Source organism: Otolemur garnettii, unplaced genomic scaffold (assembly GCF_000181295.1).
Source record: "Otolemur garnettii isolate 467f Iridium unplaced genomic scaffold, OtoGar3 scaffold00120, whole genome shotgun sequence".
Classification (NCBI taxonomy): Eukaryota; Metazoa; Chordata; class Mammalia; order Primates; family Galagidae; genus Otolemur; species Otolemur garnettii.
The window spans coordinates 1,512,976-1,527,343 of record NW_003852515.1 but is presented as its reverse complement, the minus strand read 5'-3'; the positions used below and the strand labels follow the sequence as shown (position 1 = coordinate 1,527,343).

Below are 14,368 nucleotides of genomic sequence, written 5' to 3'. Positions count from 1 at the left end.
CCTGCCACCTTAGGTGTACATGGCTGGCGCCCTAGCCAGTTGAGCTATAGGCGCCGAGCCAACATTCTACAATCTTTATCAATTCTTTACCACCATTTACAATACCAAAATGAGAGAAGTATTTTAGCTTTGGTAGCTGAAAGATTGAAGGTATATTAATGACCACGTAAAAGTCATTTGTTAATTTTTTTCTTTCTATTAAAATGTTATTTGAACATTATTTTCTGTACATACCCTTCAGTATCTTCTGAATCATGGTTCCAAATCAGAGATATTGGAAAAGGAACTGAATCCGTGACAGAAAATTCTCTCACTTTAAATGCCGGAGAAAGGATTGCACACTTAGAAAAGAAACAAACTCGTGAGCACATGAACAGTCTCCACTTCTTTTAACATAAAACTCAATTCTAAAAGATGGGTGAGATTTTTCTTCTTAAACTCAAATTCAAAAATTGTTAACATAATGTCATCTTAAGCATAAAGAATTTATTCATTGCCTAAATACCATGCCAATCACTGTACATACAAAGACAAATAACAATAAAAAAATCTCAGAATCACAATTAACCAACTATGTGAGAAAAACATTGTTCTTCCCAGAAGTGCCTTGTTGACAGTAATTTCAATTACAAGTTGTATTATTTCTGACTATTTACGCTATACATCTACAAACAGTTCTGTCCATATCACTTTCCAAATGTCTAAGAAACTAAAAAGGGTAAAATTCAAAATGCTCACATTTCCAATTTTTTTTTTTTTTTTTTGAGACAGAGTTTCACTATGTCACCCTCGCTAGAGTGCTGTTGCAGCACAGCTCACAACCACCCCAAACTCTTGGACTTAAGCGATTCTCTTGCCTCAACCTCCCAAGTAGGTGGGACTTGGCTATATATTTTTTGTTGTTGTTGCAGCTGTCATTTTTGTTTAGCTGGCCTGGGCCTCGGTGCATGTGGCCTGCGCCACAACCACTGTGCTACAGGTGCCCAGCCCCAAGTAATTTTTTAAATGAAGAAAGCAATAATGAATTCAAATTTTGGAAAGAAAACACCTAACAGGTGGACGATTCACATTTAGTCAGGGCTTTTTATAAAAACTGAATAGAAGACTAAACCGAACAGACCAAACAAGGGATATGCCTCGCCTCAGGTGAAAGCAGGACTCATCCAGTACCTGTAAAGCACAGCCTCGGGCTACTGCTTCATCTGCATTGAGTGTTGTGCTAATATCTTTTCCAAAGAACTTGGCAATTCTTTCTTTTACAGCTGGAATTCGTGTAGCGCCTCCCACTATTTCCACAGCACTCACATCTTCTACTCTGAGCTGAATTTGTTCCATTAATGAATGAAGGGGAGCTTCTATCTTTTGCAGAAGTTCAGCACAGAGTTCTTCAAACTGTGACCTAAGCAAGTAAGAGGAACACTTTATCAATTGTTAGAAAAGTTATCATAAGACAAGTATCCTGTCCTACTTTTTAAAATAATGAGTCTTATCAACACAATGAATTTCACTCCCATCTCCATCCCTGGATCCTCCATCCTGGATCCTCCATCCCTGGAACAATACTCTCTCCAGCCATGGGCCATGTAACACACAATCCTGAAACATAGGCCGAAACTCACAACACCCACAGATAGTTTCAGAAAAAAGTTCCAGCTACCTCATCTGCAGAATTAAGACACACCTGTTCATCTTTCCTGAAACATCTTTGTCATTCATGAAGCATTCAATATTTAGTGGTAGGTCCGTACTGTTAGAGCTCATTAGCTTTTTCAGTTTTTCACATTCCTGATACAGACGAAGGAGTGCTCGTATTTTGGATTTTGTATCCAACTTGTACTTAGTTTTAAACTCTGCACAAAAATATTCCACTAATTTTTCATCAAAGTTTTTTCCGCCTAAGAAAGGATCAAAAGCCGTTCCCAGCACCTAATTTAATTAAAACAAATAATCTGGTTATTTTTCATCATATTTGCAATTAGCATCTTAAATATTACTACTCAAACTATTAAAGACTAAAAAGCTCAAGAGCTGTACTTAAATTCATGGCAGCTCAATTCGTAATAGCCAAGTCATGGAAGAAGCCCAAGTGCCCATCGACCCATGAATGGATTAATAAATTGTGGTATATGTATACCATGAAATAGTATGCAGCCTTAAAAAAGATGAAACCTTTACCTCTTTTATGTTTACATGGAGGGATCTGGAACATATTCTCATGAGTAAAATGTTTCAAGAATGGAGGAAAAAGTATCCAATGTACTCAGTACTTCTATGAAACCTACCTGTATTTGCTCACACTTTCTTATGAAAGATAGATCACAACTGTAGCCCAGGATGAAGGAGAGAAATGGAGTGGGAAAGGAGGGGGTGTTTACAGAGGGAGGGTAAAAGGCGAGACCACACCTATGGAGCATATGACAAGGGTCCAAGTCAAATCTCTGAAGTGTAGAACATAGATGTTTTGGCACAATAATCAAGCAAATGAGGTGAAAGCTATGATGATTGGTTTAATGTAAACACATCAGATTGTATAAAAAAAAAATCACCACATTGTACCTCACATATGCATTAATGTATTCGTGATCTATCTGTATTTGACTCAATAAAAAAAAAGAAGACAAAAAAAATTATGACATCCACGTCAGGAGAAATTTAAGTACAAAATCCTAATGGAAAGCTAAGTTTTTTTTTTACTTTTAGTAACTACACAAAAAATAAATAAAGCTTTTCCTTTCCTAAGCAAGAAAAGTTAAATATGCTAAGATAATTGTGTCATCTTCATGTAAATCGATCTTGGCAGCAATCCTTTGGCTGATGTCTTTACCTAAAACACTCATTACTAAGAACAACAAACACAGTCAAGAGGCTCAGTAGCTTAAAGTCCTACCTAACAGGTATGATGCCTTTAATACGCTTCGGTCACTTAACTTCAATATATCACTTTACCTTTAATTTTCCCTTGTTAAAAGCACAGGCAGACACTTGAAAAGCTGAGTGTCCCATATCAACAAAAACTACTATCCGAGGGTTCTCATCCAGGCTTGGGAGATCCTGCTTGTAAATTCCATAGTTCAAAGCAACTACAAAAAATAAGTTAATTTCAATTCTTTGGCTCTTTCTTTCTTAAGAATATCACTGTTACATACAATTAAACATGCAGGAAACTTTGATTATACTTGAGACAATTAAAGTTGAACATATTTATCTTCATATATACCTGACTTCATACTGATTTTCTTAGAATCAGTTATTATTCTCTGACTTTAGTAACAATGCTGTATCACTTTTTAACATAGGGACAGATATACTAGACAAAATACACATGGTATGAATAAAATGAAATGTAACCACATGTCACGAACAAAATCAAACACATTATCCAATACTTACATTTTAACCACAACTTGCTAGTAGACTGCTTATCCAAAAAAATTAAAAATTTAATACACAACTACAGCGACTGAAGGTCCTACCAATTTCTTTTTTTTAGCTCTGAGGTAAGTGATTTACCCTTAAAAAGTCTTCATTAATTTTTTGAGAACTTCGAAACCACTGTATTTCTAATTTTGTATACCTGAGAACATGACCTTTATCAATACTAAGCAGTTTCTAAAAACCTATCAGAAATATGCTTGGAAAAACATAAGCTGATAGAAGCTCTAGGGCAATGGTTCTCACCCTTCCTAATGCTGTGACCCTTTAATACAGTTCCTCATGTTGTAGTGATCCCCAACCATAAAATTATTTTTGTTGCTACTACGTAACTGTAATTTTGCTACTGTTAAGAATTGTAATGTAAATATCTGATATGCAGGATGGATTTTCATTGTTACATAGGGCTTGTGACCCACAGGTTGAGAATGCTGCTCTAGGGGGAGGGAACCATAACTCCTCTGCTCACCACTGTGCCTTTAACACCTGGTACAATGTGTTCAAATAGTACTGGCTTTAATACCTGATGACTGCCTCCTAACCACAGCTCAGAAAATAGGAAGGAAAAAGTTTTAAATAAATCAAACACTTGTAGCCAAGGTAGTTGTGAAACCCAGACTCTACATTTTGGGAAAACTTGTTTCTTAACTAGAAAAGCAATGAAGGAAATAAAAAGTTACACCCAACCCACCTAATCCAAAGGATTAAAAAATAATTTTCTAATGAAAACAAATTCATAAACTGGACAAAGCATCAATTTCTTTTTAACCTAAGTATTTTACATAACAAGTAAAATTTTTTGCTTTCAAATCTAACTGAGGTTTTAATAGACTAGGATTCTACATCTACACAGAAGTACTAACACCTAGCATACCTTAAGTCTAATTTTCATAATAATTCACTTCTATTCAAATACTTTTTTCTTACCAGCTGTCATATCATTCATAAGTCTTAAACAGTTTAAGCCAACAATCTGTGCAGCATCTAATACAGATCGCCTCTCAGCATCTGTAAAGAAGGAGGGAACCTAAAAACAAAGAAAAATTTTAACTTATCTGGAATGCAAGAAATACTTAGCAATTCCTCACAAACTACTTATAATAAATTCTCAACAGTCCAGCTGGAGTAGGTTCCTAGCCAAGTCACAAAACAGAAAGATAACTTTGGACTTAGTTTCTATCACGTTCTTCTACTTTCAGAAACAGTAGCTACTTCTGAAGACTGCCCCAAAATTACAGGATCAAAGCAATTTTTTATTATAAGCAAATTTTAACTGAAAATAAAAGCCAGGCGTTTCATAAGCATATTAAAAATTACTTTAAGAGAAAAGTTTAATTGGAAGAAATACTGCTTCCAAACTAAACACAGGAAATTACAATGCTACCCCAAAATTTAATGTTACATATAATTACACTATAGGCAGAAACTATAGGAAATTAAAGCTAATACAGGGCTAATTCTAACACATGCCCTTACTCTTCAGTTCTGCTACTCAGTGAATCCAAGCATCAATACATGACAGGGCAATTTCTAATTCAGTAGACTCATTAAGATTACAAAAACACCTCTTAGCGAAGCCTTTTGATTTTCCCTTTGATTTTCCAAAAATAGCTAAAGAATTAAAGTTTCTTACAACATGCAGTGCTGATTTGTGTTTTTCTAGCTGTAATTCTTTTCACTGCTTTACTTTCTAGGGCAGACCAAACTAGGACATTCTTCAGGAAAAAAGTATCTAACAACACATTCATAGACTCCCTTAGATGGAAAGAATCTAAAAAAATTCATTATACTGATTTTCCAAATTTTTTCCAAAAGTATTTGCTGATAATTGAGAGACAGGGAAAAAGCAAAAGCAGGTCTCTCCTCACCTTTCAAATCAAAATAACTTTCACCAAAGTAGGAAAAAAACTGGCCAAAAAAAAAAAAAAAGACAGAAGTGAAAAAACACTGACCTATGACTTAATTTTTTAATTTTTCCAGAGATCAGTATTATAATATTTCTCTTAGTAACAGCCAAAGATTCAGATATTCCTTTGGTAGAACATTTTCAGCCTCGCAAGGGCAATAGCAGCAACTTTAGCCCTTTTACTTTTATTTTTTCATATTCTAGGATACACTGCCATAAAGGTTATTTTCTGACTTGCCTGGGCAGGCCACACTGCTTGAGAGGACATAGTAAGTTTAAGAGTATAAACTACAAGAGATCAAAAAGTGACCCAAGACATTTAGGAGAGCAGAGTGCATAATTAACATTTTGGCATCCAAAAAAAGATAACGAGTCTATTTCAAATATTCCTGGATAATCTAACTAGGAACTGCCCACTGAAGATAATGGAGCTTACCAGTGCTAAAAATTAAGGTTTTTGTCATTATTGGTAGGCTGTTTTTTAAACTCCTAACACACTGGTTCTCAAATGAGGGTAGAATTCTTTCACCTGTGAAAAAGCTCCCACATCAAGTATACAGGTTGCCTGAATGTTCCAGCAACTAATTATATAAGAATACTCACAAATGCTATACCAGTCAATCTGTATTTTTGAAAAGCCCCATAGAGAGATTTTAATTTGTATCTTCGGTGAAGAACCTTTGTAACTTGTGTCTAGAAATCACTTGAGCCCAAGAGTTTGAGGTTACTATGTGTGAGCTATGATTCCCAGATTTCCCCCCATCCAAAGTCTTACTGGCTTAAACCTACCTTGAAGTCGTTCTGGAACACCATGATAGTCCAAAAGCATTCTGCTCTCCAGTAAAAGACAGCTTTCCCACATTTGATACTTTATACTTTAAAGAGTAATATAAAGAAGCAAATTAAAATAAAACAAAGTTCATACTTACTGAAATAACAGAATCTGTTACTGGTTTCTTGAGGTTGTTTTCAGCAGTTTCCTTCAGCTTAGTCAACAACATAGCTGTTATCTGCTCCACACTGAACAGATGTTCCTCATCCATGTACATTACCTACATTAAAGGAAAAACATTTTAAACATTGTAGTACAGTAAGCTACATGCTAATATTAACTTCCAAATACTGGCACATACTCTCTTCACAAAACTTTACTGTTACACTTCTATAAAGAAAGAAAAAGAAAGGGAGAAAAGGAAAGGACATTTACCTACAGATACAGGGGAGGAGGCAAAAAGCTGGGGCAGATTTCCCCTCATCCAAAGTCATACTCAAAACATAGAAGGTAGTAAATTTCCACTCTAAGTGAAGAGATGAATCACTAGGATAAATATTATTATGTGTTGATCACAAGACAGAAATGCCTCTGCAAGTTTAAAAAAAGACTTCTGGTTGTATTACACTATAGTTCTCCAAATAACTACAACTGGACTGTCTTGGAACAGGCTTTTGTTTGATACATGAACACAATGTGTATTTTTTTAAACATTAAATACACCTAAATTTTACAACTGCCAAGAATCAGGAAAAATACAAATTAAGTTATAACAGTATATATTAACATTTAATTTTCAAAAACAATTTTGCATAACCACAATTTAGCATATAATTACACACTTTAAAAGGAGTTAGATGGAAAAGGAACAAGACCCTTTTGTCATTTGAGTTAAATATTTATTAGGTAGTACTTTTATCTAGCAATGAATTAAACAGTCTCCTATTAAGAAATTTCAGGTTGCTCAATTATGTTACCTTTATTCCAACTCCACCATTTTTCAATGAAACCAAATCATAACTTAAGTTTTCCTTCTCTTTTTGAATGAAGGGGTCACTGAATGCTCGGCCATGAAATCTCTTGAAGTTAGACACCGTATTGTTTGCATGAGTTATTTGCTGCAAAAAAAAGTGTGAGATTTAAAATTTTTCTCTAATTTCACCACCTACCAGTATATATAGCAATTTTATATAGTTACTTTGCAACTCAAATCAACCCAACAGATGCACATAACTTTCTCTGGGGCTCATCAATTTCAATGAATTTCCTATTAATCTACAGATTCTACTTATATTTTCTTTCTCTATAGAAAACACCAAAGTTTAAGTAGTGACAGGAAACAAAAAGGCAACAGTGTGACTACAGACATAAAGGACAGAGAAACAATCACTAATGCTATGGATAAACCACCAAGAATTGTTACTCTTCATTTCATTCCCCCTCAGAAACTTGCAAAATTTTATACCCAAATGAATAAATGGATATTTAGAAGCACTACGGCCAAATTAACATTTTAAAGAGTAAATTTTTTTTATAATCTAAAAAAAATCGCAAAGTGGTCAGGATAAACATTCTGTGCCAGAGAACACATGTACTGCTACTTGCTCTGGTAGCAACAGAATGCTAATTACCTACACCAATATGTAGAAGAGGCAAGAATGATAAAAAAAAAAAAAAAAGTTTCTAACTTTCAACTCAATGTGCATTATTTTTATTATCTGGAAGCCATAATTTTTGAAAACTAGACATTGAACCTATACTATCTCATAGCATTAGTGCACATTAGCTAAATCTACTCAAAATTCTTGCTCAGCCATGTTTAGCAACCTATTTTTTGAAAGTGGACAGTCACCTCTCAGGTAAACACATGAGGTTAAGGAAAAAATTTTGGTTTGAAATTCAAGAAAATTGGGAGTGAAATTATGCCACAATGTTATGGGATGGTGATTTTTTTTTTTTTTAACCTACTGCTTTGGTCAAACATTTTAGGTTAACTCTGTATTAAAAAGTTCCACTTCACAGCATTTTTCACTTAAAAGCCTCATGAGGACCCTTGTTTAAAATAAGAAATAATTAAGAATGAAGACCAAAGACTTCTGACATTATCAGGTTGAAAATAAAAATACCAAAATAGTTTATTTTCTATACTTCTTCTCTTAGTTCTTCAAATAAAGGAAGACTATAGCTTGGCTGTAGTAGTTTTCAAACTATACGGAATTTAAGCAAGTTTACATACTAAAATGAGATGAAGTATGTCTGTAGGCTAGATTGGAACGTGAACTGATTCTCCTCCCATACTCAGAAAGCAGCAACACTATCCTGAATGGGCACATTTAGGGGGACTTTACTCCACTGATGTCCCCCTCTCCTTTGGAGTGTAAGTATCTCTTCCCTCCCTCCTCTGTAATCATATTATCTCTTCCAACCTAACTGGCCATAAAGCAGTACTAAAATACATTCTAGAGTTTAGGATTTTGTTTCTTTTTTAGCAATATTTTCTGTATTTATAAAAATGTTTTCATTTTCTCTCTGAAAGTATTTTTCTGTTCTATTTCTTCTCTCCCCACTTCCATGGGGTCTAGACCAATGGTGTTCAACAGTTACAATGTGAGCCATAAATGTAAATTTTCTCACAGTCAGCTAACAGTGGGGGCTCATGCCTATAATCCTAACACTCTGGGAGACCAAGGTGTGTGGTATGCCTGAGCTCAGGAGTTCGAGACCAGCCTAAGCAAGAATGAGACTTCTGTCTCTAAAAAATAGCTGGGCGATTTGGTGGGCACCTGTAGTCCCAGCTACTTGGGTGGCTGAGGCAAGAGGATCACTTGAGTCTAAGAGTTTGAGGTTGCTATAAGCTATGATGCTATAGCACTCTACTGAAGGCAAAAAAGTAAAACTCTGTTTCAAAGGCAAAGCAATACCAAAAAAACCTAGCGAACAGATTAATTTCATTAATTTACTTAGCCCCAATATATATAAAAAACTATTATTTCCGTAATTAATACAAAAAGTTGATAAGATACAGTACTTTGCTCTTTTACTTCATTATAGGTCTTTAAAATCTCACATGTATTTATACGTTACAATTTGATTCAGATCAGTCATTTCAAGCGCTCAATGTGGGAAATGGCTACCATATTACACAGCACAGGTCTAGACAAAAAATCTTACCTAATTACTAACTTGAAAATGCCTTTAAACACAGAACTTATAAGAAGTTCCTTCTCTAAAAGGAATCTTTAATTCCTAAATGGGTATCATGAGAAACTTTGAATCATTAAAATGTCTTATAATTTTTAAAATCCAAGGTAAGTTAAAAGTTAGAAAAGATACTAAATTTGGCAGATTAGAAAATTCAAGTAGGCTCGGCGCCTATAGCTCAACTGGCTAAGGCGCCAGCCACGTACACCTAGGCTGTCGGGTTCGAATCCCCAGCCCGGACCCGCCAAACAACGATGATGGCTGCAACCAAAAAATAGCTGGGCGTTGTGGCGGGCGCCTGTGGTCCCAGCTACTTGGGAGGCGGAGGCAGGAGACTCGCTTGAGCCCAGGAGTTGGAGGTTGCTGTGAGCTGTAATGCCATGGCACTCTGCCCAGGGGGACAGCTTGAGGCTCTGTCTCAAAAAAAAAAAAGAAAATTCAAGTAGATCTTATTTAATAAAATGAGAAAGGCAACAAAAAGAAAAATGCCATGATCTGAGAGTTCATAAATACTTCAATTACATTTTTAAAACCCAGATCTGTATGTTCCTTGAGAATTTCCTTTTAAAACCTCCCCCTTAAGAAGTAATTGGAATTCCCTTAAACAACATACCTGATTTTTGGCTGCAACTCCAATTGTTCTATTTTTTGATCCAAATGATATAACTGATCTAGAAAATATACAAATAAAATATTTCAAAAATGTTAAAATCCATAAATGCAGACATTTTAAACTGATGGGAAGAAAATTCTTACATAAGTTCTCTACTCATGGGGGAGGTAGACAAGTGTGGCACAATTTTGGGAGTCCACAGGTGTTGTCAGACTCAAAGGAAGCTTCCACTAAACTGGCACTCTGAGAAACCAATCTAGGGGGCAGTCCTACCATCCCAAAAAGTCTCAAGTGTAATCCTCCAAGTCTCTGATTATTAAGAGATGAACATTAATTCTGAAACTGCTTTCAATCCTTACAGAGTATTATTAATTTGACCCTAACACATGACCAAGAAAAAAAAATATAACTTTACCTTTCAGTCAGTCATCAACTCTATATACTCTAAACATCACTGTCATACCTATTTTTGTTCTGACATACCATCTGCTTCTTAAGAAACCCAAAGTTTTTATGTAAATTCAAGCAAATGGAACCTAAGTTATACCTATGGGGTTTAAAAAGAAGGAAAGAGGTGCCTATCTGGAAGACTATACTTGAGAAAGCCCAGTAAGAATTATGCAGAAAAAGTACCACAACAGAATGGAATACAAACCACTGAGGACTAAATAACCACTTACATTAATTCTGTTTAGCAGAGACAAGCTCAAGAAGTCTTTCCCGGAGGTGGTAAATAGATTAGGCTTTAGATTAGAAGCGTGAGTTAATCCTAGATTACTAATCCAAATGTAATCTAATTGTGGACCAGGAGGAGTAATGGTCAATGAGACCAACAAATGGGAATACATTGAGGGCATTAAATACCAGGCTAAATAAAGTTTAAACTTGCTGTAACAGAAACAACCCAAACCTACATTCTCTGAGCAGGTGTTAAACAGCATCCTAAAAGGGAAGCACCCAAGCAGGGGACCTTTAATTAAGAAACCCTCCAAAAACAGAGTTACCATACCAGCGTAGGGCAACTCAGTACACTTGCAGAATGGATCTTCTCATTGTCCAAGCAGAGAATCAAATTAGTTGTACTAAATAGAATTAAGAGGGTCTAATGCAATTGTGTCAAACACATTAAGGGGAACTCCAATACTGCCCTTGATTTACATTTTTCATTACACTTGCTGTCTTCAGTTTCATGTAGTAGTCCCGATATCCACATAGCAATTTTTTTTCCTCCTACTCTCTTTGGAACAGCTTTCTCTCTTTCATTGGATAGAAGAGAACAAAGATGTAAACCCGACCTAGGCATGAAAGCTGAAAGACTGTTTTCTTGCTAAATTCCAATTACAGAGTCCTTAGCACAGCAAAAGAACTGACATATATGCAAAGAGGTAAAATCTATAGGTTGCTGAGAGAACTGTCTTCTGGTGTTACTAACATTACCACATGCTTTATTTTCTGGTATTCTATTCATAAACATTCATCTGCATGCGTACAATTTTAGCAGCCCAGTCATTATGTCTTTCAGTTCAGTATTTCCCTCTTACACCTTCCTGCTGAGTCTTATTGCAATTAGGGGGAAAAATACCCACAGTAATATCTCTGATAGGAGACTAGTTGTTTTCACTAATGCACATGCAGGCATAATTTTTATGTATATGCCACATGCGGGTGTATTTTTTAATACACACACACGATCTCTTCAGAAAATCATCATCCTCAAAAAGTTGCTTTTTAAAATGCTGCCCTACTCCATGGTGCTGCAGAATTTAACATTTAAGGCAGTGACAACATCCATCCTTTTATGGCGTTCTAGCACAAAACTATGCAATTTTTATTCTCTTTCATGTATACTGTTCCTAATAAATAAAAACATGGTCTACTGTTCGTCATGAATGGCTCTCATACAAAAAGCAAAAAAGGAGGTTCAAATCGTTCGAAAACGATCCCTGAACTAAGGACAACAACGTTAGAAACCAAAAGACTGGGTAAGAAGAGATAGATTAATTTTTCACAGGAGCGATTCTGTGTTCGCTGACAACAGTCCGCCAGCTCACTGGACAAGCAACGGCATACAGGCTATGGAAGCTTCCAGTTCATTTCAAGATCCACCATGCGGAAAAAAAAGGCCCGGCAACCGCGGCTCCGCGGTGCGCAAAGACCTGCGACGAGGGTGGGGGACAAGCTGGGGGCGGCTCAGCCAGCTCAGAGAAGCCGGGTGGAGAAACGGGGGCGGCCACGGAAGGCGCAGGCTGCAGCTTGCCCTGAAAAGGGAGCAAAGTCTCGGGCTTTGCCTCCGCCCAGCTCCCTGTAGGAAGCCCGCCCAAAGTGACGGCCCAGAGAGACTAGACTCTCGGACTCCCCGTCCCCCAGGAAGCCACAAGACACTCCCTCTCCAATTCGTGGAAGCAAGCACCCACTCCCCTCTTTTGGGGAAAGGTCCTACCCGGCTAAGTGGCCCGTCCCCAGCCCCCAGGGAGGGGCACGCCGCTCCTCACGCTGCCCCCGTTCGCCGCGGTGCCCGGGAACCAGCCAGCGAGCTTGGGGTCAACCACCCTCTCCCGGCCCCAGAGAATCCCTCACCCCCGCGGCCCCGGAGACTTCCACTTACGGGGTGCACCGATCACTGAACTCGTTGGCTATGGTCTCGATTCCCCCGGCCCGGGCCACCGCGATGTAGCAGCTCTGCGAGCCCACGTCCAGCCCCACCACCGACATGGCCGGCTCGCAGTCCGCCTCCGCCTCGGGTCTGGGTCTGCGTCCTCCGGCCGCCCGCCTGCCTGCCCCTCTGGCCGCCGCTTCCTACCCCGGCTGCTCGCGAATCAGCCCGTTCCTCTGTCACTCGGGTAGGCTCAGGGGAGCCGGCCTGTCAGCCCTCTCGACTAACCCGGCGACCCGCAGAGTTGTCACCCTCCGGGGTAGCGGCGCTCAGCCTCCGAGGGTCGCTCCGCAAGCTCGGGCTGGCTGGCTGTCTGGGTCTGCCTTGGATAGCACAGCACACGAGCGCCGGCGCTGTCTACCGACCCAAAAGGGGAGGTCTCACTTCCTCAGCTTTATGTATCGCACTGATGAGAACTTTCCAGAATCTGCGGCATTTACTCACCGGCGCCTCCACCGGCCCCTCCACGTGCCACTTCCGCTTCCTTCTTCTCGAGCCTTCTGGAAAGATTCTACCCAATGGGTGCCTGGTCCCTCTGAGAACGACCGCCGTTGCCATGGTGGCAGGAAGGCCGCTTCCGTGCCATTGGCTGAAGCAGCCCAAGCTCATCTGACTCCGCCCCAGCCAGAAGCTCTTTGCTGTCCTAATAAAACAGGCAAGGAAAAATGACTCGAAAACTCGTAATAGTCATAATTTACTATTGTTTGGTGGTTTATGACCCCTAGACTCTAAAGGAAGATTAAGCGAGCAGAGACAGAACCCCTACTTCCGAGCGACACCCCAAACCTCAGGTCGCTGGGGAGGCGGCCGACTGTCAGGACAGCATGCTGGGAATCGTAGTCCGTTTGCCGTGACGGGCACGGTGCATGCTGGGATGTGTAGTGCCGGCCGCAGTGCACGCTGGGACCAGGCTTTGTCTTGGACTCGCCCGAGAGGCTGGGTTCTCGCTAACGCATTTGCGCGCGTTTTCTGGCAATAAACGTCATTTTGTTTTGTATTCACTTCTATTATTGTCTGGCTACGACTCGGAAGGAAGAACGTCAATTTAAACCGCTCATAATGAGCAAAGGGCATGTGTTAAGTGCTCCTATGTTCATCACCAGGCAGGATGTTCTTTTATGGAATGAAATGTCATAGCCTTTTGTCTCTCTCTTTTTTTTTTTTGAAAGCAGATTTTAGTTGTGACGTAATTTGGAAGGCTGCCCATGGTATTACTTACTACCTATTTTTTGATACGTCTGATTTAAGCCGACCCTGTGCTATCCTGCTGCCCCTAGCTGTAAATTAGTATGTAAGTTTTGGGTTTTGTTTGGTATGAAACAGCTGTCGTTTTTTCCCTGAAAAGCGATGTCCCCGTTAACTTAGGTTCAGTCCAGAGACAAGCAAAGTAAAAGGTGGAACTATGTTGCTGATAGTATAAGATCTTTCATAAACCTTTTCTGTCTGTTTTAAGTTTGCTTGGGCATTTGTTTACCTTACCTCAGGCATATGGAAATAAGCACAGTTCAAACGTGTTACTGAACAAGGAAGTGTAACCTATAGTTACAACTGAAAAATCTGACTTAGGAAGAATTCCCCCTTGTCCAGGAGGACAAGAAAGTTAAGTGAGAGGCAAGGGCAGGGACTTGGGTTTGTATTACAGTGCACGGAAATTGTGTGTACTTTTTGATGGCTGCCACTTAGACGAGTAGTTTAACTCACCTTTAAAATGGGAACTAACACCAGAGCTATCTCGGGTTGTATATTCTTAAGTGTGCAAATATGGTTAGCTGTAATTGTTTTGGTAATACA

General features: G+C 38.7%; 1 protein-coding gene across 1 annotated transcript in view; it reads right to left on the bottom strand.

Annotated features, from left to right (window-relative positions):
- HSPH1 (heat shock protein family H (Hsp110) member 1) overlaps positions 1-12,717 on the bottom strand; it is a 24,788-nt gene extending 12,071 nt beyond the window's left edge. Inside the window, 9 exon segments of the mRNA XM_012810008.2 lie at positions 217-341; positions 1,171-1,399; positions 1,682-1,926; positions 2,947-3,080; positions 4,360-4,459; positions 6,268-6,390; positions 7,088-7,228; positions 9,925-9,982; positions 12,530-12,717. Of these exon segments, the coding sequence (XP_012665462.1) occupies positions 217-341; positions 1,171-1,399; positions 1,682-1,926; positions 2,947-3,080; positions 4,360-4,459; positions 6,268-6,390; positions 7,088-7,228; positions 9,925-9,982; positions 12,530-12,636 (1,262 nt within the window). The 5' untranslated portion in view covers positions 12,637-12,717.
- Between the last annotated feature and the right edge of the window lie 1,651 nt (positions 12,718-14,368).